This window comes from Sus scrofa, chromosome 7, assembly GCF_054392235.1.
Source record: "Sus scrofa isolate SSC_HxYL_T2T_F1_AM1 chromosome 7, Sscrofa_HxYL_maternal_Yorkshire_Landrace_v2.0, whole genome shotgun sequence".
NCBI lineage: Eukaryota > Metazoa > Chordata > Mammalia > Artiodactyla > Suidae > Sus > Sus scrofa.
Genome location: NC_139389.1, coordinates 54,481,688 through 54,509,667, shown reverse-complemented (window position 1 = coordinate 54,509,667; position 27,980 = coordinate 54,481,688). Strand labels below are relative to the sequence as shown.

Genomic DNA, 27,980 nt, shown 5'->3' with positions numbered 1-27,980 from the left:
ATAGGGACCAGCTCTCTAATGGCAATTTTCCCCCGGCCTGTGTTTGGTCACTGGCTTATCAGCAAATTTTTTCAAACATTGAATGCCTGTTTGTCTCACTGGGTGGACTTTTACTTAAAATTCTTGTCTAGGGCACATGCAGTAAGTGCAGAAAAATGTAAGACACTCTTTCTTTGGTCATTGAATAAAAGACCCTGGGGAGAAAGCCAAAGTAGATTGTATTAATTATTAAACTTGTCCCACGGTTAGCTCTGAACTTTTACTTTGGCACGGGACACAAAGTGAGTTAGGTGAGTCACAGTCCAGCATAAGTGAGTTACCTGCGTGGTAGCTACAGGCTGGGTTCTAACCAGGTAACACGGCCATCTGTTCTCAATAGAGAGGAACGAGATCGTTTGGAAAAGAAAAATAATTTCTACCTTGAGGCACAATGAGAGAGGAACCTGAAAAGGTACTGTGGGGTTCAGAAATGTCTCCTCTCTGTGTTTTCTAGGTATTGCCTTTCTTGTCAAAAGGAACTGGGGTCTGTAGTAGAAACTTTGCAGCTTTATCTCTCCAAGTCCCAAAGGAGGGAAGGATGGGAGGGGAGAGGGGAAAAGAGGAAGAGTGAGGGCAGAGCGTGGAGAGAGAGATTTGACCAAATGCACACAGCTCTCCTTTGATTGAAAATATTCTGGTTACAAGAATTAAGTAGAGGTGTTCCCACTGTGGCGAAATGGGATCGGCAGTGTCTTGAGAGCTCTGGGACATAGGTTCGATGCCAGGCACTGCTCCCTGGGTTGGGGATCCAGGGTTGCCACAGCTGCAGCTTAGGTTGTGACTGTGGCTTGGATCTGGCCCGGGAGCTCTGTATGCTTCGGGGCGACCAAAGATGAAAAAAAAAAAAAGGAATTAAATAGAGGCTGAGTGTGTTCTTAGAAAGTGGATAATCATATTTATTATTGATTTTACTGCTCTGTTTTAGAGGAAAAGATGTAGCTCTGAACATAGTGCTTTAAGAAAACCAGTGTGTGACTCTTTACTTCCTTTGTTCTAAGCTTAAAATCACAGCCAGGTTGAAAATAGACTCTCCCCTGCTGAGCACGTTCTGTTGTGGGTAACAAGCAAACCAGATCCTGTGCTTTTGGAAGAAGTAGCAAATACTTCTGGGTACCCTTCTCTAGGCAGTAGATGTATTTCTGAAAGTTGAACGCTAAGTAGATGTAAAAATGTAGGGAATTTTGTAACTTGACCCCCTGCTGAATCTACCTGAAAATTTTAGAACTTCTCTTATAAATGCAAGTAGCCTCCACTCCAATCCCATCCACTAGGGACTTGAGGGCAGGTATACAGACTCTTTGTCTCTGTCCTAGCACAGTGCCCTGTATATATTAGGCATGTAATACATGTGTGTGGAATTGAATTAACTAGAGGTGATTTGTACATTGCACTGTCTTAATCAGGACATACCCCTAAGATACATTTATTCTACTTTTTTTTGGTAGCTATTCTTTTTTTCTGGGCATTTAGGGTGGCTTTTATTCTTTTGAAACGATGTAACTATTTTTTCTGGTCTCAGCATTTTATTAAGGAAATGGGTCCATCATATTGATGATGTAATGTTAACATGTGAAACCTTGCTTCTGCTGCAGGACACTGCAGACTTTGCTGGAACTTCTACAAAGGGGTGGTTGGGCAGTAAGATGTGCAGAAAATTCAAGGCTCAGACATTGTTGTAAATTTGTTAGGAGGGTGTGGTTGGCTAAGACTCACCTTGGCCTAGAAGCTATAATAAGATGTCAGCCTATCCAACCCCTAAGAACCTGACATAAATGCAAGCATTTGTAGGAATGTTGGGAATTTGGAGGACTTTTCTTCTTTTCTTTTCTTTCTATAGGCACACCTGTGGCATATGGAAGTTCTTGGGCTAGGGGTTGAATTGGAGCTGCAGCTACTAGCCTATGCCACAGCCATGGCAACACCTGTGCCATGGCTGTGTCGCACCTGTGACCTACTCCACAGCTTGAAGCACAATGGGAACTCCGGATTTGGAGGACTTTTCTTCCCAACATAGCAGAATGTCTCTGTCCCTTCTACCACCTGCTTAAGAAAGGGCATATATGGAACTGGGGATCAAATCAGCCAGCACCAAGAAGGCCAGAATACTAGCAGAGTAGACTAAGACTCTAGGCATCACCCAAGCAGGGCTACCACCTGAGTTTTATGTGTCTGTGACTCCAAAAAGTATGGATTGTGCACTATGGCAGAGACAATAGAAGGCAATAATATCCCTAGGATTTGGGCCCCAGCTCAAGAAGGGGGCAAAGCCCAGATGTGTCCCCATAGGGCAAAAGCTCCAACAGTGTACATAGCAGAAATTGTCTTCCTTTCAGGTGGGTGGATTGAGAGTATGGTCTAACAACCCCCTCTACTGTGACTCAAAGGCCCACTTAGACAAAGTGGCAGGACTATTTATAGCAGAGAATCACCCTGTTCCTAGAAACGTGGGTCCTACCAGGCCCTGTAGAATGTGTAGGTCCTTCAGATGCCCCCTCCAACAATCAAGAAGCTGACTGAAACAGTTGAAATCATCGCAGCAGACTGGGCACAAGGGAAGAGTGGCCACTGTCGCACCTGGGTTAGATGCCATATTGCCAAGGATGCTGGATTGACCTTGAACTACAGTGACTTGGTTAACACAAGTAACTGCAGTCCTATATGTTCTAAACAACACCCAAAATCAACAACACCCAGACTGGTATCATCTCCTGGAGTTTCCAGCCGGTGAAGGATTGGCAAATGAATTATATGGGTTCGAAATATGCCTTGGTTTATATGCACACTGCCCCTGGCCTAACCCAGGCTTTCCCCTGTCTAGGCACAAACCAGGCTGTCGCCTTTAGGGGACTAGAGACACTGAGCACCACGTTTGGAGACCCTTGTCCAAAAGACATGGTCACTTTTCCAAAATCAGGAGGTTGTAGGAGCTGGTCGCGGCGGGGTGGAGTGCTAGAGGAAGTCTTGGAGAGGATGTGACCATTGGTTGACCTTTGAGCAGAACCCGGTCAAGCGGAGGCCTCGCACCCCCTCCCCTGCCTTGAAATGTACATTCTGCACACAGTTTCCACCGCTGGAGCCGTGGTGTGCAAAGACGCAGTTTTGAGAGAGCAGAGTGGTGTTGAGACCGTTGGGACAGAATGCGTGACAACCCTTGTTAAAGCCCCGGTGTAAACTTTTTTTTTTTTTTTTTTTTTTTTGTTTGCTTTTTAGAGCTGCACCTTTCGCATATGGACATTCCCAGGCTAGGGGTTGAATAAGAGAGGCAGCCCACTGGCTTACACTACAGCCATGCGGATTAGAGCGCGACCACGACCTGCACTACAGCTCACCGCCAACTGGATCCTTAACCCATGGAGAAAGTCCAGGGATCAGAACCTGCCTCCTCATGGATACTAGTCCGGTTTGTTAGGCTGAACCACAACAGGAACTCCATGGGTGTAAACTTTTAAGATTCTGGAGGGCAGATGTGGCAATCTGCTCACCTTGCATCTGCTCAAAACAAGCCTCATATGAAATTTCCCTGGCTTATTCAACCCACTGCCTGCCAATCAGGCGTGTCAGCCTCTTTGGTCTTTCCTTGCCCTCCAACTACAGAGGCCAGTTAATTTATGAACCAACATGGGGACAGATTCTGGAGAAGGCAGCCCCTGTGTGGGGCCCTGAAGGAGGCCAGGATTTCACTAGGACACCCGAGTGTTAAGGGAATCCAGGAAGGACCAGCAGGATCCAAGGCAGAGGCTGATATGTGAGAAACTTGTCTGGGAGGGTTGGGGAGAAAAGCTTGGCAGAAGTGGGATGTGTGAGTCAGAAGTGTCCCCTGGGGGGGCTACGCAAGGAGAAACTGGAAAGATGGTGAGGTCAGACCGTGGCAGGTTTGCCAAATCAGAGAGAAGGCTCTTGGTCCAAAGCAGAGAGCCCTCCAAAAGGGAAACTAACATTGGTGGGTATCTCCTTTGTGCCAGGTCATGTGTTAATTTCTTTATGTATCTATCATCTCGTTTAATTGTTTTTTTTTTTCTCTTTTTAGGGCTGCACCTGCTGCATGTGGAAGTTCCCAGGCTAGGGGTTGAATCGGAGCTGCAACTGCTGGCTGAAGCCACAGCTACTTCGACGAAGGATCCTTAACCCACTGATCGAGGCCAGGGATGGAACCCGCATCCTCATGGATACTAGTCGGACTTGTTTCCACTGGGTCACAATGGGAACTCCCTCACCTGTTTGATGTTGATAAAAATCCTAAGATGTGTTCTTCTTATCAATTTTTTTTTTTTTTTTTTTGGTCTTTCTGCCTTTTCTAGGGCCACTCCTGTGTCACATGGAGGTTCCCAGGCTAGGGGTCTAATTGGAACTGTAGCTGCTGGCCTACACCACAGCCACAGCAAAATGAGATCTGAGCCGCGTCTGTGACCCACACCACAGCTCACGGTAACACCAGATCCCCAACCCACTGAGCAAGGCCAGGGATCGAACCCGCAACCTCATGGTTCTTAGTCGGATTTGTTAACCAGTGCGCCACGATGGGAACTCCCTTCTCATCATTTTTGAAGTGATAGAGGCTTTGCTTTGAATTGAAAGATTTAAGCACAAGAATGGCACGAGGAGGGCAGTGTTTAAGGAGCCTGGACCAGTTGTTGTGGATTGAGGGGGAGGAATCTAGGTTGTGGGGTCCAGTTTGGAGGGTCCAGCTTTGTCTTCCTCTGTTTCGTTCCTCCCTGTCTCCTCTGCTGTGAGGATAAGATCATTTCCTAGTTCCCATCAGCACTATCTATTTTACCTTGTCACCCTGCTTAACATTTGCTTGGTTAAACTCTTCTCTTTTAGTGTTGATTGGTTCCTGGAAGACTGAGATGTCCAGAAAACGAAAACCCTCAACCCCTGTAACCACCATTAACTAGTATTTTGATATTTGGAATATATTTATTTTAAAATTTAAACATTTGTTTATTTTCATTTATTTATTTATTTTTGGCCAAAGCATGTAGTGACTTAATGTGGGATCTCAGTTTCCAGACCAGGGATTGAACCTGGGCTGCAGGGGTGAGTCCTAACCTCTAGACCACCAGGGAACTCCCAGCATTTGTTTAATAATGATTTAATGAAAGAGGTTATTATTACTTACCCAGCTCAAACATGCATAAATTGAGTGAGTGGGACAAGGTGAGGGGCGAAATAGTGATGATTTTATGCAAGGGTCTTAGATTGTCTTCTTTTCCCGAGTTTAAGAGGATGGTGAGTCCCTATGATGGCTCTTGGGTCGTATTGGTGTGATTTCCTTAATTTCCCAAGTTTTAACAAAACAATTGTATGTAAGCAGAAATGATAGTAATTTTTTACCTTTTTTTTTTTTTTTTTTAAATGAAGAACAAAAGCTATGCTGCGCCAATCAAAATTGAAAATGTGTTTCATGTCTGAGCAATTTTGAGAGAACTGATTTAAGTAGACAAGATGACTGGCTGGCTGATATCTCTGACAAATATTGAAATACTACTTTTGGCAGGTGAGTTGGGATGTATTTTGAAGGGATTTTAGACAGAACACAATGGTAACCTTGAGAACTAGTTTATTGATACTTAAATATTCTTTAGGGAGGAAGTTTTGAAGTGTCTGCTCTTGGTTTGATTTTTTTTTTCTGCTTAAAATTTTTTCTTTTCTGTTTAGTAGTGAGGTTATACATTAAATAGTTATAAATACTTACTTTAATTTTTAACAGCTAGTGGAATTTGCTGTTATAGTCCAGAGCTTCTAAAAATAACTTGTAACCTTCCTTTTATAATTCTTTTTTTGAGCCATATGATGTAATTCTTTTTAAATTTTATTGCTTTATCTTCACAAAGGGAGTAGCTTATCTTGTCTTAGTGATTAGCAACGACTTGTGTTGAAATTTCCTTTTCTTGAATTGTATCTCTAATTTTCTCAGTGAATTTGGTTCACTCTGTATCTTTTAATGGCATTTGTTTTTGGTCTTCTTTAGGTAGAAGTATCTAATATATCATTGAGGGATGAGCATGGACTGGTCTGGCCAGGGCTGCCATGAATGATTGTGTTGATGTGAATGATTCCTTATGCCCTTGGTTGTGCAGTGTGCCACCTGGGGAAACGTACATGGAAGCCCTGGGCTCGCCAGAGTTTGCCCTGCCTGGATTATCCTTTAACTTTTCTGGTATAGAAACAGAAAAGCATTCTTTAGACCTCACCGAGGAGCTGACCAATTTTTGCTGGTGCCCTTGAATTGGCTTTACTTTGGCCAAGGCATGTCCAGGGGCATTGTCAAAGATGGGGCATTGATAAAGTCACACTGAGATCATAGTTTCTATGGGAGAACCCAGTGTAGCCCAGCATGTGAAATCTCTCTCTCTCTCTCTCTATATATATATACACATGTATTTTATTTTATTTTATTTTTCTTTGTATTTTTAGGGCTGTACCTGCGGCATATGGAGGTTCCCAGGCTAGGCGTCCAATCGGAGATGTTGCCGCTGGCCTACGCCAGAGCCACAGCAATGCGGGATCCGAGCCATGTCTACAACCTACACCACAGCTCACTGAAGCGCCAGATCCCCAATCCACTTAGCAAGGCCAGGGATGGAACCTGCATCCTCGTAGATGCTAGTCGGGTTTGTTAACCGCTGAGCCACAAAGGGAATATATATATTACCAAAAGTAAAAAACTGATTATTTGAATAAGAAAACAAACATATCTGACAAAATTAATTGAGAAAAGGAAAGACATCACAAATAAATACTAAAAGAAACATAAAGGAGAAAATATTACAAATACAGTAGAATTTTTTTGGTAGCTTCCACAGAATGTAGAATTTCCTGGGCCAGGGATCAAACCTGCGCCTCAGCAGCGACCCAAGGCACAGCAGTGACAATACCAGATGCTTACCTCACTGCGCCACCAGGGAACTCCATTAGGTGAATTTTTAAGATTCATCAAATAAATGTCATGAATAACTTTGCCAATAAATTAAAAAATTTGAATGTGGTGGAAAATGTAAATTTAAAAATTGACCAAAGAAGATGTTTAAAAGCTAAAAGAAAAATTTTAAAAACTGGATTAAAAGGAAAAAATCTTACCAACACAAAACAGTCTTATAGGTGAATTTCTCCAAATCTAAATGGAATAAATAATTCCTTTCATATGAGAACTATTTCAGAGATTAGAGAAAGGATCTAACTCATTTTTAAAGTCTATAGTTAGAGTCCAATATTACTAATGAACATAAATTCACATTTAAAAAAAAATTCCAGTGCTGATTCATGCTTTGGCCCCTCTCTGAGCAGGCAAGGCAACAATATAGAAAATTCTGCATGTTTTTAGGGAGTCATTCTGATCATATATTCAAAAAGGGGAAATGATGGTGTTCTGAGCAAGAGGATTGAAACAGAGGCAACTCTTAGAAGTTTCTCCTCTTCTCTGGGAAGTGGAAATACAAGAAACAAGTGGCGACAATTAAAAATGACCACCTAGGAGTTCCCATTGTGGGGCAGCGGAAATGAATTTGACCAGGAACCATGATGCTGCAGATTCGATCTCTGCCTTGCTTAGTGGGTTAAGGATCCGGTATTGCCTTGAGCTGTGGTGTAGGTCGCAGATGCAGCTCGGATCCCAGGTTGCTGTGGCTGTGGCTGGCAGCTGCAGCTCCAATTAGACCCCTAGCTTGGGAACTTCCATATACTGTGGGTGTGGCCTTAAAAAGCAAATAGCAAAAAAAAAAAAAAAAAAAAAAATGACCACCTGATTAAAGAAATGTGAAAGAGAAAAGACTTGTTACAGCTTCAGTAGGAACCAAATGTATCCTTGAGGCTTTTTCCAAAGGAAGTGGACATTCAGGATTGTCCTGGTGAACACAGGGTTTTTGGATATCTAGGGTAAGAAGATCAGTCAGAACTTTCCTTAAAACGGGAGTTTTGAAGATGTGGTTCCCCAGACTAGTAGCACCAGCGGCACCTGATCAGAAATGTAAATTCTTGGACCACGGACCTACTGAACCAGAAACTCTGGGGCTGAGCCAGGTGCTCTGAGTCATATCAAGCCCCTTTGGTGACTCTGAGGAATGCTGTTTGGTTTCAGAACATTGGGGAAGCCAGTGGATTGAATTTGTACATTGAAGCCAGTGTTTCTCTTGCTCACTCCCAGTGTCTTGTCTGCGTGTCCGCATTGAACCTGAAGAAGGCAGCCTCGCAGGGGGAACATGGATCACAGTCTTTTTTGATGGTAGGTGCGGTCTTCCTACAGCATCCTAAAGAATATGAGTCTTCTATTTTCTTCTTTTCTAAGGACAGATATAAAAAAGATCTGGCAGTTGAAACCAACGGACTGATTTGTGTGTTTCTAGATGCCCACTAGCAAAGATCACATCATGCCACTTTGAGTCTGGGTCTACTTCCTTGTCCTAAGTGGTGGGGTGGTACTCCAGGAACCCCAATGAGATGATATGTACATAGCATAGAACTTGGCAGTTCGACCTCCAGAACCTTGGTTATCTTCCTTGTTGGTAATCCAGCATGTGGGGACTTCTAAGCCAGGGCTCAGTGTATCCATCTCTTCCACAGTAAAGAAGAACTTTGAGGGCTGTAAAATTCTCTCTCTCTCTCTCTGTCTTTTTTTTCTTTGTACTTTTGTCTTTTCTAGGGCCGCCCCCTTGACATATGGAGGGTCCCAGGCTAGGAGTCCAATTGGAGCTGTAGCTGCTGCCTACACCATAGCCACAGCAACGTGGGATCTGAGTCACGTCTGCAACCTACACCACAGCTCATGGCAACGCCGGATCCTTAACCCACTGAGCAAGGCCAGGGATTGAACCCTCAACCTCATGGTTCCTAGTTGGATTCGGTAACCACTGAGCCTCGATGGGAACTCCTGGAAAATTCTTTAAAAAAAATTTTATTTTTTTTACTAAAGTGTAGTTGATTTATAAGGTTCAGTCAACTTCTGCTGTACAGCAAAGTGACCCCCCCATACATTCTTTTTCTCATATTATCTTCCATCACATTTTATCCAAGTGATTGGATTGAGTTCCCTGGAGTACAGATAGATAAGTACAGGAGAACCTCATCACTTATCTATTCTAAGTGTAATAATTTGCATCTAACCCCAAACTCTCAGAAGGGCCGGAAAACTCCTTCCTGGTTTAGGAAGATGGACCTCAAGAAATAATTTTCTTTTTCAAATAAAATCATGAACGAGAACATTCATTCATATAGCACTCATTAATTAATGCCTTTGGAAATGGGGGATATTGCTTTAATCTTAGGTCAACCTAAGAGCCTCCCCATGCCCCCTGTGGCATGTTTTCATGTTACCCTGTGTAGATCACAACTCTGCTCAGCTCCCCTTGTGTTTAGGTTTGGAGTTGGGTCTCCTTTATCCGGCCAATGGTACTCAGCTAGAGATCCACCTGGTGAATATGGCTGTGCCCGCGCTGCCCAGAATCCCCTGTGACATCTCTCCTCTCTTCCTGGATTTGCCGGCAGTGATGTGCAGGACCAGGTACGTCTGCCTGAGAATGAGAAGACCAGATGGGACGAGTGCTTTGCTGTCCCATCTGGTCTTGGCAAATTAGAGCAACTCCTGCTCTATGACTGTGATGACCGGTGTGGTTCCCTATCAGGGCTTTGGGGCTTAAGGGAGGATGAGATTAAGGGAAATGTTTCTGAGAATTTTGAAATATTTACAAGAAGGGGCTAGATTATGCTTCTGAGTTTTTTTGGGTAAGGATCTCTATTTTTATTAAGAGTTCAAAAAATGGGGCCATCTTGCCATCGATTCTTTTAGGATAGGCATGATTGTAATGATTATACATAAACTAAAAACCAGTTAGAAAGGAAATTTGCCTTCATCCTCTGTTTGCTGAGTTCAATAGGATTTTTATAGGATTCCAGATAATCCATTGTCCTACTTAAGTTTTTGTTGGTTCCCGAAAGTTTACACTAGTTCTTTCTTTCTTTAATGACTTAAGATGCTGCCTGAAAGTGGATCATTGGTTAAGGGAAAAAAAGATTATTTCCTTTTGTCTTCTCTTCCCTCTTTCAGAAAGTACCCCCTTCCGTCTCTGTCTGTTGAACCAATGATATTGTAAATGCCACCTCTTCCCTGAACAACCAACTGAGTGAAATCCTTCCTTTCTTGGAAATGAGGGCAAGTAGGAACTGAAATTCAGGCTTTGTGGAAGGAGCACCTTATAGCAATTCACCGGCATGATATGTGTGTATGTGTGTGTATATACCACACATACATTTTTTTGGTGCAGCTCATCCTCTTGAAGGGAGGACTTTTTTGTAATTTATAAAAAATGCACAACTTAGTGGCCCTGTTTCTTCAGCCTTATGGTTCCCATGACACTATGTCCATTGCCCACTTTTCAGTTTATCCTTGCAAAATTAAGTGCTTTGAGTTCAGAGGGTATGATCAGCCTACCCTCGTAATCCTTATGACGCTTTGCACAATATCTTGGAGTAAAAGATGCTCAATAGATGTCTATTGAATTAAAGTTCCTAATAGCACTGCTATTGGTAGAGATGTTTTTCTTAGGTTTTATGATATATTTGGGCATAGAGTTCCTGCAAGAACTTGCCATGAGATAAGTAACAGCTCTAATGATTTGTATGTTCTGTCTCCTCAATCCCAATCTACTAGTGCTTTTAGGATGCCCCAATGGGGGTTCTTGTCATGGCGCAGTGGAAACGAATCTAAGAACCATGAGGTTGTAGGTTTGATCTCTGGCCTCACTCAGTGGGTTAAGGATCCAGCATTGCAGTGAGCTGTGGTGTAGTTTGCAGATGTGGCTTGGATCCTGCCCTGCTGTGGTGTAGGCTGGCAGCTGAAGCTCCAATTCAACCCCTAACCTGGGAATCTCCATATGCTGAAGGTGCAGCCCTAAAAAGCAAAAACAAAAAACCCAAACAAACAAACAAAACGCCCCACTGATTTTATTTTATCTTATTTAATTAATTTATTTATTTTTGGCTGCATCTGTGGCAGGTGAAAGTTCCCGGGCCAGGGGTCAAACCTGTGCTACAGCAGTGACAAGGCTGAATCCTTAACCAATAGGCCATCAGGGAATTCACCATTAATGTTTTTTTTCTTCTTTCTTTTCTGGCCACCCTGAGGCATATGAAGTTCCCAAGCCAGGGATCAGATCCAATCCACAGCTGCAACCTATGCCGAAGCTGTTGGCAATGCCAGATCCTTTAACACACAGACTAGGGATTGAATCTGTGTCCTGGTGCTACAGAGACACTGCCAATCCCATCGTGCCACAGTGGGAACTCCTCACCATTGATTTTATATCATCTTTTTAGAAAAAAAGAAATATTACCCTCTTAAATGTACTCATTGATTGGACGATGAGTATTCAAATTCAATTAACATTCAAATGTTGGAAAATGTGCATTTTATCATCAGTGAAATGCTATCATCTTCATTATCATAAAAAGACATGTCTGCTTTCTCCAGAATAGGTATTATAGCATCAGTGTGAGCCACAAATACAATTTAACATTTCCTAGTAACCACATTAAAAAGTCAAAAGAAAGAGGCAAAATTAATTTTAATAATACATTTTATTTAATTTAACATATGCAAAATATTGTCACTTCATATGGCATCAATATATAAATTATTAATGAGATACTTTATATCCTTTTTGGCATGCAAAGTCTTTAAAATTCAGTGTCTATTTTACACTTACAGCATATCTTAATTGAAATTAGCCAATTCAAGTGCTATGTTTCAAGTGCTCAATAACCACATATGGCTAATGGCTAACATATTGGACAGTGCAGATTTAAATATTTAAGATTATACTAAAGATTTTAGGAGAAGTATTGAAAGTCAGGAACTTCTAAAATCTAACTCCTTCCTCCCTTTCATAAAAATCAGAATGAATGGTAGCCTCAAAGAGGCAAAGAAGTCACTGTGATATTCATGAAAAGAAGTAAGAAGATATAGAGATATCCATCAAGATATCTCTTGATGGAGTGTTTATGGGCTGCTGGATAATTAAGTCAAGAATTTTTGGCAACATATAACATCAATGCCTTTTATCAGAAAAAGCCTAGGATTCAAGTACCCTTCAGTTGTGGTGTTCACATGCCCAGTTCCCTTAATCTATTTGAAATTCTCATTTTTTAAAAAATGGAAACTGGAGGAGATTATCAATCAATGTCCCTTCTGACTCTTAAAATCCTGTGAACCTATGATTTTGAGAAATATGGCAGAATTTTTAAAATTTTAGGCACTTTCAGTTAAACATTCACAACTTCTTTTGCTGAAGGATCCAATCTTTAAAGTCTAGTAGATGAGTGGGTAGAGGAGGTGAAAGTGAAATTCCAGATCCCTGGGGTAGCTCTGTTTCACCAGTGCAGGGGGGTATTTGCGATGGTCCAATGTTGCTGCCACCTTTGGCAAGTCATGTTTTTAAAAATGTATTTATTTTAAGATTTTTATTTTTTCTATTACAGTTGATTTACAATGTTCTATCAATTTCTGTCATACAGCAAAGGGACCCAATCATATATATATATATATATATATATATATATATATATATTCTTTTTCTATCATTATCTCCCATTGTGTTCCATCACAAGTGACTGGATATAGTTCGCTGTGCTATACAGCAGGATCTCATTTTTTTTTTTTTTCTTTTTGATTCACAAAGATTTCTACTTTCTGCCCTCAGATCTCTGCTGTCTGAAGCCCATGAGGGTCTATACTACCTGGAAGTGCAGTCTGGGGGACAGGTAGCAGGCAGTCCAAGTCCAGGACCAGGAGACAGCTGCACTTTCAAGGTGGGTTCCTAAGGGTGGAGGAATGTGAGTTTGCCTGGTCTGAGGGTGTGCCTGCCCTATTGACGAGCGAGTGATCAATCAGCAGGGAGGGGTGGTGCTGGCTGCTTTGCCAGGGTGAGAAGGCAGGTGGATGATAGTTATGGGGTTTCTGAGATGAACCTAATGAACGGAAATATAGAGCCTGTGTATGTCAGGCTCTAGCAAAGTGCTTTATGCACATTCATTTAATGCTCACAACAATTTTATGGGGTAGCTTTTTATTATCCTATTTTTACAGATGAGCAATCTGGGGCTCAAGGGGATGGAATAATTTGCCCACATTATCCAGGTCATAACTGACAGAACCAAGATGTAAACCTGCATTTAAATGTTCACTTAAGCAGAAGTCCATGGAGGGGCCAGAGAGATGACCATTGTGCATCAGAGTTTTATTTTACATCTGGGATCATCTGAAGTCTCAGTCGGGTGAAGGGACTCAGGGACCCAAGTTCCACCTTCTTCCTGGCTTCACAGTTGATTTCTCTTTCTTCTTCCAACCCTAATGGAAAGGGCATTTGCTGCTGGAATTCTCCTTCAAGCTCAGAAAGAGCAAACAGCAAGGAGAGAGAGAAAGGGAGAGAGAGTTAGTTTATTAACCAATGCCTGGCTTATTTTAGAGCTTCTATATGCATTAATTTTATGTTGGGGCTTCATTTTATGTTTCATTTCAGATTGGGTTTTCCACTAAAATAATTTCTGAAAGCAGAGGTTCTAGACTTTCCATAAAAGGCAGTGGTTTGGCAAGGCTCTTGCTGTAGTTGTACTTTCCCTGGGGAGTCTCTGTTTAAGAGCTGTTCTAAGAGCTGTTCTGTTTAAGAGCTGTTTTAAGAGCTGTTCTAAGAGCTCTGTTTAAGAGCTGTTCTAAGATCCCTCTCGAACGCGATTTCATTTAAATTCATCTCTCATACAATCCCCATTTGATTAGGGCATTTATTTTTAGAATTTGGAATTTGCCATCGATGCATACTGAACAAACTGTTTCTCACTCCAAGAGAATCGTCCAGAATTTTGCTGCTGCACATATGCAGCACAAAGAAAAAAAAAAAAAAAAACCCATTCTTTCTTATGAAGACCAGCACCACCACCCCTACGCTGTCTCAGAGAATAAAACAGAAGAGCGATGGCCGAGCATGGTCCTTCAGCACCATGCTGTTCTTGGTTTTGATGTTCCTTTCACCCCAGAGAGTCGTTTTCTTACTTATTAGAAGATTGGGAAGGGGGTGGGGGGCAGGAAGAGAAGTGTTGCCTAAAATCACACATTAAAGAAAGCAGGTCCTTCAGTTGGTTCCACTAGCTTGGTGAGCTGATGAAAAAGCATCAGGGGAGCAGTTAATGAGAGGCTTTCAGAGCTGAAGGAAACACAGTGTCTCTCTTTGTTTGGGGACGGGGGCTGGGGGAGCCACAAGTATTAAAAATTAATTCCTCCTCATCAGTCCACTCCAAAGACCCTGCTGCAGGCACTGGTGAGTTTGAACAACTCACAGAAGGTTGATCAAGCAGCTGCTGGCTGTGGCTTTATCATTCTCATCCTCTGCTCTTCCCCGCTTCCCTACCTGGCTGCTGCCCTCCCGACTTGGGCTCGGGGATCAGCCTGTGGGAAGCTGGATTTGGAAGCTCATTAATTTTTCATGTTGTCCTGTCTCTAGCTTGGTGGGTGACCAGAGGCCCATTTCTCTTGGCAAAGGACCAGGTTCTGTTGTGTCAGCTCAGAGAGAATTACAAGTGAAGTCCCTTTTTGAGGTTGTGCCCTGACCCTGCCCTGCGACACACTCTGAGGAACCGGGAAGCCTAATGAAGGAAGTCCCTTTATTCCCCCACCCCTGCTTCAGGTGGGAGCTCACAGCCCGAGCGGAAGACCTTAAACTTCAAGTTGGAAAATGAGAGGTGTGTTTTCTTGGTTTGGTTTGGACTTGGTTGTTCCAGCTGCCTCCGTTTCTTTTTTTTTTTTTTTTTTTTTTGTCTTTTTGTCTTTTTAGGGCTGCACCTGCGGCACACGGAGGTTCCCTGGCTAGGGGTCCAGTTGGAGCTGTAGCCACCGGCCTACGCCAGAGCCATGGCAACGCGGGATCCGAGCCACATCTGTGACCTACACCACAGCTCACGGCAACGCCGGATCCTTAACTCACGGAGTGAGGCCAGGGATTGAACCCGTAACCTTGTGGTTCCTAGTTGGATTCCTTGAGCCCTGAGCCACGATGGGAACTCCTGGCTCAGTTTCTAAAATCTGGGATATGGGGCAGCAAGCACTGCTCTCCTTCAAGAAGCTCCTGTGGTAAAGTGTCAGTGGAAATGACAAGGTTATGAAGGGCCTCCCAGGGGCAGATGGAGGTCTGGGTGCAGGAGGAGACTGGGGGGAGGGGAGTGAATGTTTGGCAGGTGCATGTGGAATTGCATTCATCTTTATCCTTTGGTAAGAACAGAGCCACCTCCCAACCTGTGAGGTCACAGCATTCTTATTTTGACCCCCTCGACTGTGCGTGTTTTCTGAGAACAATTTTCTAAGGGAGGAAGCTAGCCTCGAGCACAGACTGTACAGTCATGTGGATCAATACTTCAACCCTGCACCTGCCAAGCCGCCATCAGCTTTGTTAAAATGTCTGTGGCTTCTGGATGTCTGATTAGGGCTGTTGATTAACGGCGGAGTTATTCCGTAGTGAATTTTTTCCCTGGTGAGGTGGAATCCCAGGTGCTGGAAGCAGACCAAGGCAAACTATCCGCTGTCTTTGTTTTGCAAATGGGAGGCATGGTAGGTTAGAGGAGGATGGGGGTGCGGGGAGCAGGAGTGGAAGACCCTGTCTCTTCCTGGGTGAGTCAGGAGCACATGGGTCAAACCGTAGCTGGGCCAGTCCATCCTTATGATTCTTCATGGCAGCCCTGACTGCAAGGCTCTAAGCTGGGACTAACCTGGAGGCCTATAGGTGAGATCAAATTCCTGGAACTGTCTCCTTTCCTTTTCTGCTTCCGGGCAGTGTGTCCATCGTCTCAGGTGGGGCCACTCCATTCATTCACGGAAATGTGAATGTCTTCTACATACCAGGCTGTGCACAGGGATAGAGCCAACGACTCAGCCAGGCATTGTCCCTGCCTTTCTGGAACTTATGATTTATGGTTAGCAGAGGACATGCTTCAGGGGCTGAGGATATCACAAGGTGACTTGGAGTGCAGCCCTTGGCTTCCCCAGGCTCCTGTCTCTCCCACCAATGCTGGTTTCCTCCTTGGAAAGCAATGTCACTGCTCATTCCTTGCATTATTATTATTTTTTTTCTTTTTATGGCTGTACCTGCTGCATGTGGAAGTTCCCAGGCTAGGATTCAAATCAGAGCTGCAGCTGCCAGCCTACGCCACAGCCACAGCAATACCAGATCTGAGCCGTGTCTGCGACCTACACCGCAGCTTGCGGCAACACTGAAGCCACTGAACCAGGCCAGGGATTGAACCCACATCCTCATGGTTACTAGTTGGATTCTTAACCTGCTGAGACACAATGGGAACTCTTCCTTGCATTATTTGAATCATTTTCCTCCCAACAGATACCTTTCATTTTCCCAAGCAAAGCTCCCTAGTGTGTCTCTTCAACTTCCAATTTTTTTGTAGCTTGCTAATCCCTGCCAAGGTGCTGGCTGATAATAATTGAAGTTGCAGTCCTTTCCATTTAAGTAATCATATTCTTGTCTAGGAAAAAACCCTTCAGGACCCCAAGATATCAAGTTGCAATCGTGAAATTAAAAGACTGGTATTTTAAAGCATGGTCTGCCTAACTTTCCTTTGTAAAACATGTTCCCTGCTATGACAGGTGAGCAAGTAGAAACAGACTTGCCCAGGTGTGGGCGATATGGTTGCAGGGGAGACATATGACCTTGATCAGATTCCCTTGACCTCATCTGTGGAAGAGCTATAATAATATCTGTCATCTCTGCTTCATGGAAATATCATGAAGATGAAAAGAAATTGATGTAAGCGGATTTGAGGAAGCATAACCGTTTGCTGTCTTAGACAAATGCTGTGTGAAGAATAACTTAGTCTTCTTGGGTGTGTGGTTGTGATAGTCTAATAAAATACTCACTGTGTTAACCTTTTCTAAACAGTTTTCCAGGGCACAGACACCCATTGTTTACCAAGTTAATCCATCAAGTGGAGTTCCAGGTAAGAAATGTCCTCTTAAGAGAAGAATAAATAGGAGTTCCCACTGTGGCACAGTGGGTTAAGAATTCAATTGCAACATAGGTATGGGTTCGATCCCTGGCCCAGCAGCGCAGTGGGTTAAGGATCTGGTGTTGTGGCAGCTGAGGCTCGAATTCAGTCCCTGCCGCAGGAACTTCCATCTGCTGCAGGTGCAGCCATAAAATTAAAAAATTTTAAAAAGTTCAGCGAAGAATACATATGAATCCTTTTGCCAAAGCTTGTGGAAAACTCTTCCACCCAGGTGGATGGTCCATAAGTGGGAAAATTTAACCTCTTCTCTGATGCTATTTGGAAAATACGTGTAAACTTCTGGTTTATTTTAAATTAGGTTTGGTTTCACCTCTGGGCATTTCACTCTATTACTTCAATGAAAGGCAAAGGAATGCTAACATGGAAAACAAAACAAAACAAAACAGCCCAGCAAGATGAAACCAGGTGCTTCCATAGAATGGAGGAAATAGACATTGTCACTCCTAACTTTATAATCATCCACATACTAACAAACCTTTATTGACCCTTACTGTGAGCCGGATTCTGTTCTAAGCTTTTGGCTTATTTTTATTAGATCCTTACAGCATCTGATGATATAAGAACAATTCTTTCCATTTTGGAAATGAGGTACCAATATATTGAGCAATTTGTCTAAAGTCATGCCACTAATAAGTGGTATAGCTGAGATCTGAACCCGGACCATCCGAATCCAGAGAGGGCGCATGTACATTTTGTTCGGACCTGAGCAGTGTTGGGTACCACTTGGAAGGCCAGTAACCCTGGTCCTTATCCTGGGGCTTTGCTTATTAGTTAGAGAGCATGCAGATATGCAAAGACCCAGAGGACGGAAGAGGAGAGAGGGAGAACACTGGAGGGGGTGGATGTAAAGGGATGACAACTGACCTGCCCCCCTCAAACTAAGTAACAAATCGAGCTAGGATTATATACAATTCGCTGAGTCTTGACAAATTCCTACATCTTTTTCAAGTTTCATTTTTTCAGGTTTTCCAGATGGCATAGGCATGGGAATACAAGTTGCTACACTTTTACATGTGGTTGCATCTAAATGCATAAGTTGATATCATTGTGGGGTTTTGGGGGAGGGGGAATTTTTATTTTAATTTATTTTTTGGAGTGTAGTTGATTTATAATGTTGTGTTAGTTTCAGGTGTACAGCAAGGTGAATTAGCTACACATACACATATATCCATTCCTTTTCAGATTCTGTTCCCATATGGTGGTGGGAGGGATGGTTGGCATTAGCATATGCAGCCTGTGGTGTATGGAATGCCTGGCCAATGGGATCTGCTGTATAGCCCAGGGAACTCTATCCAATATTCTGTAATAATCTATATGGGAAAAGAATCTGAAAAAGAATGGGTGTGTGTATATGCATAACTGAACCACTTTGTTTTGAATGGTTCGAGAATGTCAAAATGAATATTCGAGTCACTGAAAAGTGTCCATACTTTTGGTGTGTGTGTATAGACACAGATGATGTATGTGTGTATTTAAATTACACCCTGGAGTTCCCGTGGTGGCTTAGTGGGTTAAGAACCTAACATAGTGTTGGTGAGGATGCAGGTTCGATCCCTGGCCTCACTCAATGGGTAAAGGATTCAGTGTTGTTGCAAGTTTCAGTGTAGGTCGCGGATGTGGCTCAGATCTGGCGTTGCTGTGGCTGTGGCTGTGGCATAGGCCAGCATCTGCAGCTCCGATTTCACACCTAACCTGGGAACTTCCACATGCCCCAGGTGCAGCCCTCAAAAAAATTACATCCTGAATAGTATGAATTTGGCATTATCTTATTAGTGCATGTTAGTCACAGATCTGTTTCTTTCCATTTGTCTGAATAATCAAGATGCGGTCATGTTTTATGAGATATGGTCTGTGAAAGGCACATGCTCTCCTTGTGTCCCCGCTGCCCTGTGTTTGAAAGGTCCTTTGGGTGGCAGAAGTCTTGTCAGGGGGAGAGGTGGCATGGGGCATGGGGCATGAGCTGGCCCCCAGAACTGTCAAGCACATTTCTTCCACCCACTCTGTGTGCCCCACGCTGTCTCCTTCACCTTCTGGGAGAACAATGGGTGGCTGGGGCTGTTTGGAGTGATCCCTCCAGGCAGGATCCACACGGTTGCATCTTTGAAATCACTTTCCAGGCGATGACTCTCATTTCCTTTGGGAAGCCTGCCCAGAGTAGCAGCTAGGGTGATGGAGGAGGTGGTGGGGACAGGAAAGATGTTTTGCGAGCAGGTGAATTCCTGTATGTGGTTAACGGTCCTCCACTGTGACGCAGAATCTCCTGGCACGTGGCCTGGCTGAGCCATTTATCAGCTGCTTTGGGGCTTCTTTTACAAAACAAAAACTCACAGTGATTCTTGGATAGAAACCAGGAATAACCTGTTATTCGTTTTTAAAACTGTCCCCATCAGTGTTAGAAATCATGCCCCACAAAGCCAGGAAATTGACAATTTAGCCCTCGTAAAATGAAGGAGAATTATTTGGATAGCTGGTAATAGTAGCAGAGACCTTCAGACTCTAGGCTTTTTCCAATTCCATGAACTTTGTCTAAGTCGCTAAGGTCTCTTTCTACCCATTCTCCGGTCAAGTTCCTGCCATACTTCCTGGAAGGTTCCCATTGTTTTAGGACTCATCCAAAACAAAGGTTCCCATCCAATGACTGCATATAAAAGTCACTTCATATTAAAAAACATATGCATGAGGAGTTCCCTGGTGGCTCAGTGGGTTAAGGATCTGACATTGTCATTGCTGTGGTGAGGGTTTGATCCCTGGCTTGGGAACTTCTGCTTGCCATGGGCACAGCCAAACAAATGAACAAACAAACAAACAAACAAACAGAAAACCCAGCCAAAAACATATGCAAAGGATGTAGGGAAGAATTACTTCTCGATCATATTCTTTTGTGACCTTAAGTGTAACAATGAAGAGACTCAAAGTCCCCTGAATTCAGTGACCTCAGGAGCCCCGAGGTGCCCTTTTCTGTTCCACTTTAGAGGTTTTGGCTCATTAACCAACATCTCTCTCATCTCTCGTCTTTGTTTGTGATGCTGGAAGATTACAACCTCAGTGGTTGAATTCTGTGATTATTTGGAAAGTGCGCACTTCCAGGTGGTAGGGTTGTATGATCAACTAACTTCACTGCAGCCCCTGGCTATTGTGAGTTTGCTTTAAAGCCTCATTTCATGCATTTCCACGGAACCGAATTTAGGTGTTTTTCACCTCCGGAGGAAGTCGGCTCCTGTAGCATTGGGATGGGCCCTAAGCTCTGAGAAGGAGCTACTCTAGATTTCTTTCCTGGGTCCTCTGAGCCGAGAAGGTGGGGTTAATACTGAGCGTGCCTCTTGATGAGAGAGAACTGCTCATCCTTTCTGCTCATGATGGCTGCTCATCCTGATGAACTCAGAGGAGGTGAGTATCAAGGAAAAGCTTGCTGCCTAATGGGAATCCCTGAAAGTTGCGTGGAGGAGACCTGGCAGAAGAAGTCATCCATGTCTCCGTGGACAAGGTAGACACCAACTATCCGTGGACCCCCATTTTGCCCTATCTTTGAAGATGAGCTTTTTCGTTGCATGAATGACACATGCAGTGGCCCATCCTTTAAACCATAATTATGCTGCTCTCTTGTGCCCTTTCTTTCTTACTTTCTTGCTTTCTTGCTTTTTTGTCCTTACCTGCGGCATGTGGAGGTTCCCAGGGCAAGGACTGAACCCACGCCACAGCAGTGACTTGGGCTTTCGCAGTGACAATGCCAGATCCTTAACCTGCTGAGCCACCAGGAAACTCCAAGTGCCCTTCTTTCTAACTCATTGCCGTCTGGTTCATCCATGACATTTATTTCATACTCTAAGATATGGGGACAAGTTTAGTATCTCTGAATATCCATCCAGATCATGTGATATAAGCCTCTTCTAATCACATGGAGCCAGAGGAAAGTCTCAGGAAGCATGGAACACCCCCAAGGCATATGATTCTTAAACTCTCTGTAAGGGGGTGGTTTATACACAGCCAAGAGAGTGGAATAGGCAGTGTTTTTAAACTAGTCCCATCTTCCCTCCCTTCCTGGGACTGTGATAAGACCTGTTATTCCTTCTATGTTCCATATGGACTTGCAGAATTCTACAATTGCAATGATCAATTATTTAGCCTCTTTGACATGAATATTGATTTCTCAGTTTTTTTGTTTTTTTTTTTCTTCAGGACTACACCTGTATGGAAGTTCCTGGGCTAGGGATCAAATCAGAGCTGCAGCTGCCAGCCTACACCACAGCCACAGCAGGACCGGACGAGCCACATCTGTGACCTATGCCATAGCCTGCGGGATGCCAAATCCTTAACCCACTGAGCCAGGCCAGTGATCGAACCCACATCCTCATGGATACTAGTTGGGTTCTTAACCCACTGAGCCACAAGGGGAACTCCCAATTACTGGATCATTCCCATTGATCCTTTCCTGCTGTATGATTTAGAAAAGTGTGTTCATATTTCTGAGTCATGACCAGCTTGACCATTTTGAATAGATATAACCAAAAAAGAAATATAATTTATGTTATAGATTTAGAGTTTGAGTAGATTAATTAATTTTTTTTAAACAGGAAATCTGATAGATGTGTATGGCTGGATTGTCACTGGAAGTTTGGAAACCTTTGATTTTGACACTGAGTACATTGATAGGTAAGCGTGTGCTTGTTTCTGCGTTCAGCTAGTTACAGATATGCTGGATTGCTTCCTGAGACCAGCTTCCCCGAGAGCAATAAATTGTAAGTAGTTGGCACAGAATTGCTATTTTCCTCTTTGCAGTTTATGGTCCCTGGTGAGCTGGGCTTCAGCAAACTTTGTTAATGTAATTGCAACTGGTCGATTAAGTTGGTCCATTTATTTACTGACAACCAGTCACTCTGGGCTTAGTGTGAGTTGTACTGTAATTGCGTCTGAGGATTTCCTTGATTCTTCTCCTTCTCCTTCCAGTTTCTCAGGCTAAAAAAAAAAATCTTTATACCCATGTGTGAGCTCAAAAGACCATTATGACTTCCTTGTTGTCCATTTGTGCATTTATAAATCCTGTTCATGTGATCAGAGGAAAATGTGGAGAAGATACCGAAAGCCATTGAGTTTTGAATGTGTTCTGGGAAGGATCGCGGTGCCAACCTGACTTTTTTCACTGGGGGCTTTTAATGTGGGAGGTGGTTCTTGTGAATCATCTATACTAGGGAAAGAGGGAAACAGGATGGAAAATGTTGATGTTAAGCTGTTTCTGGAAAGTTCTAAGCCACTGTGGTTATTCAACAAATGAAGCAATCATAGTGAGGATTTATAAGGTACAAGGACCACAATCTCACTATATGCTCTGTTACAGGATGACACATATTGCGTCTGATTTTTCCTCCAGTGCTTGAGAATAGGGGGAGCCTCATGCTCTCCTCCATCCCTTTGATGCCATCCTAGTTGAAAGGAACATGATTTGACTACTTTCAGGATCTATATTTCGGGCATTAAATAATGGTCAACTCATCTTGAATGGCAATTACTCTTCCTGTGGAGACTAGAAGCCCCAAGCACACCCTTGACAATATGCCACATTCACTACCTGGTCCCATCGCAGCCTTGGTCTGGGATTCAGCCTTTGCAGGGGGGAACAAAGGTAGAAACTCCTCGGTGGCTCTGCATTCACCCAGTAGAGCCAAGGTGGAGATGATTTTTCGGGAAAAGGGATGCGCTCCCACTGCCATGTGAAAGCGTGGGCCATGGAACAGTGTTGTGCACCTTGCCCTTGGGCTGAGGCTCTGATTTAGTAGCCCCCTGGGGGACAGTCCCCAGCCACTGCACTAATGCCCCTAAGTCCAGAGACGAAGTTTCATCACAGGGTTTCCTTTGGGTTTTGCCAGGAACAGTTGGTGGGAGCAAGTGTTCACTCTTGTCTTGTGCCTGTTGTTTACATTTTGTATCCAGCCCGCTGCTCTTGGAAGCTCATGGAGATGAATGGGTGACACCTTGCTCCCTTGTAAATAGGCAGACAGGATGCCGGTGAGTGTCTTTCTTGACAACATATATGCTTTATATGGGTACCACACACACACACACACACACACACACACACACCTATTTTTAATATAAATCACCCATAACTGTTGATTGCCCTATATTTATTTATTTATTTATTTTGTCTTTTCAAGGGCCACACCCATGGCATATGGAGATTTCCAGGCTAGGGGTCTAATTGGAGCTGTAGCTGCCAGCCAACCACTGTCCTGCAATGACTAGCCAAAGAAAAAACAACCAAAGTTTCAATATTCAACTAATTATTTATTACAAGGAAAACTTAAAAATGAGCCTATATAGGCTTACAGTTCAGATAACCAATATTTTGTCGGATTTTCACTTTACTCTGAACTGAGAAGATTAACCTTCTATACTCTAAGCCTTAGTCTTTAAAGGACTAGCAGTTAATAGAGCTGAATTCTACAATGTAGCCTCTTCCTGATGGCCTACGTTTGTTTGTTCAGTGCTGTCCTGTTTCCCATTCACATTTGCTAATAGATTTTTTTCAGGGAGATTAAGATCTTGCTGTTCTTGTCATAAAACAGATTTTGTATATATAGTATCATATATAGAACAGAAGAACAAAAACCAAGCAAGAGGTATCTCTCTCCCAGACTTCAGGCAATATTATAAAGCCACAGTCATCAAGACAGTGTGGTACTGGTATCAAAACAGACAGACAGACCTATGGAACTGAATAGAGAACCCAGAAATAAACCCAGACACCTTTGGTCAATTAACCTTTGACAAAGGAGGCAAGAACATAAAAAAGATAATCTTTTCAGCAAGTATTGCTGGGAAACCTGGACAGCTGCATGCAAATCAATGAAACTAGAACACCCCCTCACACCACGCACCAAAATAAACTCAAAATGGCTTCAAGACTTAAAGATAAGACAAGATACCATCAAACTCCTGGAAGAGAACACAGGCAAAACATTCTCTGACATCAACCTTACAAATGTTTTCTCAGGTCACTCTCCCAAAGCAACAGAAATAAAAGCAAAAATAAACCAATGGGACCTAATCAAACTGACAAGCTTTTGCACAGCAAAGGAAACCCAAAAGAAAACAAAAAGACAACTTACAGAATGGGAGAAAATAGTTTCAAATGATGCAACTGACAAGGGCCTAATCTCTAAAATATACAAATAGCTTATACAACTCAAGAGCAAAAAAGCCAACAACCCTATTGAAAGATGGGCAAAGGACCTGAATAGACATTTTTCCAAGGAAGATATACAGATGGCCAACAAGCACTTGAAACAATGCTTAACTTCCCTGATTATTAGAGAATTGCAAATCAAAACTACCATGAGATACCACCTCACACCAGTCACAGTGGCCATCATTAATACGTCTACAAATAACAAATGCTGGAGGGGGTGTGGAGAAAAGGGAACCCTCCTGCACTGTTGGTGGGAATGTAAGCAGGTACAACCACTATGGAGAACAATATGGAGGTACCTTAGAAAACTATACATAGAACTACCATATGACCCAGCAATCCCACTCTTGGGCACATATCTAGACAAAACTCTACTTAAAAAACACACATGCACCTGCATGTTCATTGCAGAACTATTCACAATAGCCAAGACATGGAAACAACCTAAATGTCCACCCAGAGATGATTGGATTAGGAAGATGTGGTATATGTACCCAATGGAATACTACTTGGCCATAAAAAAGAACAAAATAATGCCATTTGCAGCAACATGGATGGAGGTAGAGACTCTCATCCTGAGTGAAGTAAGTCAGAAAGAGACAGACAAATACCATAAGATATCACTTATATCTGGAATCTAATATATGGCACAAATGAATCTTTCCACAGAAAAGAAAATTATGAACTTGGAGAATAGACTTGGTGGTTCCCAAGGGGGAAGGGAAGGGAGTGAGAGGGACTGGGAGCTTGGGGTAAATAGATGCAGAATGTTGTCTTCAGGATGGATTAGCAATGGGATACTGCTGTGTAGCACTGGGAACTCTAATCAATTATGATGGAACACGTAATATGAGAAAAAAGAATGTATACATGTATGTGTAACTGAATCACCATGCTGTACAGTAGAAAAAAAAATAAATGATAAAAAAAACCCAAATTTTGGAAGGAAAGGACCCAATAGAGGTTAGGAATAAGTTAAAGCTTGTCTCTCACACTGTGTGTTTGGTAGCATATGGATTGATGGTAACTCTAGTTAGTGTTTTGTTTTATTTATTTAATTAATTAATTAATTAATTAATCTATCTGTCTTTTTGTCTTTTCTAGGGCCACACCCACGGCATATGGAGGTTCCCAGGCTAGGGGTCAAATCGGAGCTGTAGCTGCCGGCCTACACCACAGCCACAGTAATGGAGGATCCAAGCTGTGTTTGCGACCTACACCACGGCTCACAGCAATGCCGGATCCTTCCTTAACCCTCTGAGCGAGGCCAGGGATCAAACCTCATGGTTCCTAGTCAGATTCATTAACCACTGAGTCACGACAGGAACTCATTATTTTCTTTTTATATTTTCTTTTATTTTTTACTTTCCCAGAGAAAGAGCTAGAGCTTCTGAACTGAATTGTCTGGTAATTCTTACCTCAGTTTTCTGGTGCTTTTCCAGCTATCCTATTCAGGAAGACCATGGTCTTGGGACTCTGCAGTGCCGTGTGGAAGGCAGTTACATTGGTCTGTATGAGAAATGACACAACTTTAAAGTTTTCTCTATCTTTTTCTCTGTATTTCAGAATTTTTTTTTTTTTTTTTTTAAGAATTGGTTCTCATGAGGATGGTAATAATAACTACAATTTATTGAGAACTCCCTGAAAAATACTACAGGAAGCAGCTTAAATCAAATTTAATTTAGGAGTTCCCGTTGTGGCTCAGTGGTTAATGAACCTGACTAGTATCCATCTAGATGCAGGTTCGATCCCTGGCCTTGCTCAGTGGGTTAAGGATCCAGCATTGCTGTGATCTGTGGTGTAGGTTGCAGACTCTGCTTGGATCCCGTGTTGCTGTGGCTGTGGTGTAGACTGGCAGCTGCAGCTGCAATTTGACCCCTAGCCTGTGAATTTCCATGTACCGTGAGTGCAGCCCTAAAAAGACCAAAAAAAAAAAAAAAAAAAAAAAAAGAATTTAATCCTCACTGATACACCTATGAGGCTGGGGGATAATTTTTGCTTTACAGGTGAAAAAGTTGAAGCTAATAACCAGTGGAGCAGGACTTGTCTAACGCCAAGCCAGCTTTTGCCTGCTCTGTGCTCCTACATTTATCCCTTTATTGATGGAAGTCAGCTTCACTGATGGTTGGAGTTTGGGGTGTGTTTATTTCAGGCGCTGTTAGAGAAATCACGGTGTGGGTGGTAGCTTGGTGATGGCTGGAGTGCTCGGGTTTATGGTAGCCATGACCTGACCCTGGCAGCTCATGTAGGTTCCTATGTTAATGTCTGTTTCTTTTTGTTACAGGCTCCCAGAATGTTAGTTTCTCAGTAGTTAACAAAGGCAAGTAAGTAACTAGGGGTGAACAAGTTTATCTTCATTGTATATTATCTCAAATCTTTTCTTTAATATCTTCAAATGGAAAATTTCAAATGTACACAAGCAGAATAGCTTCATGAATCCCCACATGCCTGCTTGATTTTTTTTTTTCAATTTGGGTGTATATAATTGTGTCACCTGCACTTGTCTTTTTCCATTTATTTTTTAAAATTTAATTTTATTGATGTAAGGTTGATTTACAGTGTTGTGTTCATTTCTGCTATACAGCAAAATGATTTAATCATACATATACACAAATATATTCCCATATAGATTATCATAGAACACTGAGTAGGTTTCTCTGTGCTATACAGCAGGTCCCTGTTGATTACCCACTTCATATACACAAGTGTGCATTTGCCAATTCCCCAGCCCCCAATCCATCCTCCCTTCCCCTTTGATAACCATAAGTTTATTTTCAAAGTCTCTGTGTCTGTTTCTCTTTTATAAATAAGTTCATTTGTATCATTAAAAAATTCTCTATATAAGTGATCTCATATGATATTTGTCTTCCTCTGTCTGACTTACTTCGCTTAGAATGATAATCTTTAGATCTATCCTTGTTGTTGTGAATGGCATTATTTCATTTTTTTAAAATGCATGCACTCATCTTGAAGCAATGTAAATGTTTCAATATGACAATGGTGCAGAATTTTGGAAATTACCTCTTAAGTAATCTCATAATACTGGAAATTTTTTTTTATCCTTTTTAGGACTGCACTTGTGGCATATGGAAGTTCCCAGGCTATGGGTTGAATTGAAGTCACAGCTGCCATCCTACACTACAGCCATGGAAACCTAGGTTCTGGTCCTCATCTGCGACCTACACTGAAGCTCACGGCAACACTAGATCCTTAACCCACTGAATGAGGCCAGGGATTGAACCTGAGTCCTCATGGATACTAGTCGCATTCATTACCAGTGAGTCACAATGGGAACTCCAATACTGGAAATTTAAATCAGTACATAGGATGGACTTGGGATTTGGGGTTGGCATGTGCACACTGAGGTATATGGAAATGACTGGCCAATGGGGACCTGCTGTACAGCACAGGAAGCTCCACCCAATATTCTGTGATAATGTGTGTGGGAAAAGGATCTGAAAGACAGGGGATATGTGTGTATGCATTACTGAATCACTTTGTTGTACAGCAGAAATTATCACAACATTGTAAATCAACTATACTTCACTAAAACTTAAAAAAAGTACATATTTCCATAAAAAGCATTGTACCATTCTAAGAAATGCCTTCTTCAAGATGGAAAGGGGGAGTTCCCATCGTGGGGCAGCAGAAACAAATCTGACTAGGAACTATGAGGTTGTGGGTTCGATCCCTGGCCTCACTCAGTGTG

General features: G+C 42.7%; 1 protein-coding gene across 19 annotated transcripts in view; it reads left to right on the top strand.

The window, feature by feature from the left end:
- The first annotated feature begins 288 nt into the window (after positions 1-288).
- The window catches only part of PKHD1 (PKHD1 ciliary IPT domain containing fibrocystin/polyductin), a 479,188-nt gene continuing 451,496 nt past the window's right edge, over positions 289-27,980 (top strand). For 8 of the 19 annotated variants that reach the window (XR_014810260.1, XR_014810261.1, XM_021098817.2 and 5 more), the window contains exons 1-10: positions 289-451; positions 5,401-5,536; positions 8,183-8,260; positions 9,391-9,535; positions 12,729-12,837; positions 16,962-17,019; positions 21,660-21,738; positions 23,014-23,088; positions 25,714-25,778; positions 26,556-26,595. Coding sequence is in view for 14 of the 19 variants with exons in the window: in XM_021098817.2 (XP_020954476.2) it covers positions 5,485-5,536; positions 8,183-8,260; positions 9,391-9,535; positions 12,729-12,837; positions 16,962-17,019; positions 21,660-21,738; positions 23,014-23,088; positions 25,714-25,778; positions 26,556-26,595 (701 nt within the window). In the remaining 5 variants the exon portion in view is untranslated. Of the gene's footprint in view, positions 3,281-4,097; positions 5,537-8,182; positions 8,261-9,390; positions 9,536-12,728; positions 12,838-16,961; positions 17,020-21,659; positions 21,739-23,013; positions 23,089-25,713; positions 25,779-26,555; positions 26,596-27,980 lie in introns of all 19 variants that reach the window. The other 11 variants (XR_014810262.1, XM_084968322.1, XM_084968327.1 and 8 more) reach the window with 4 other exon arrangements.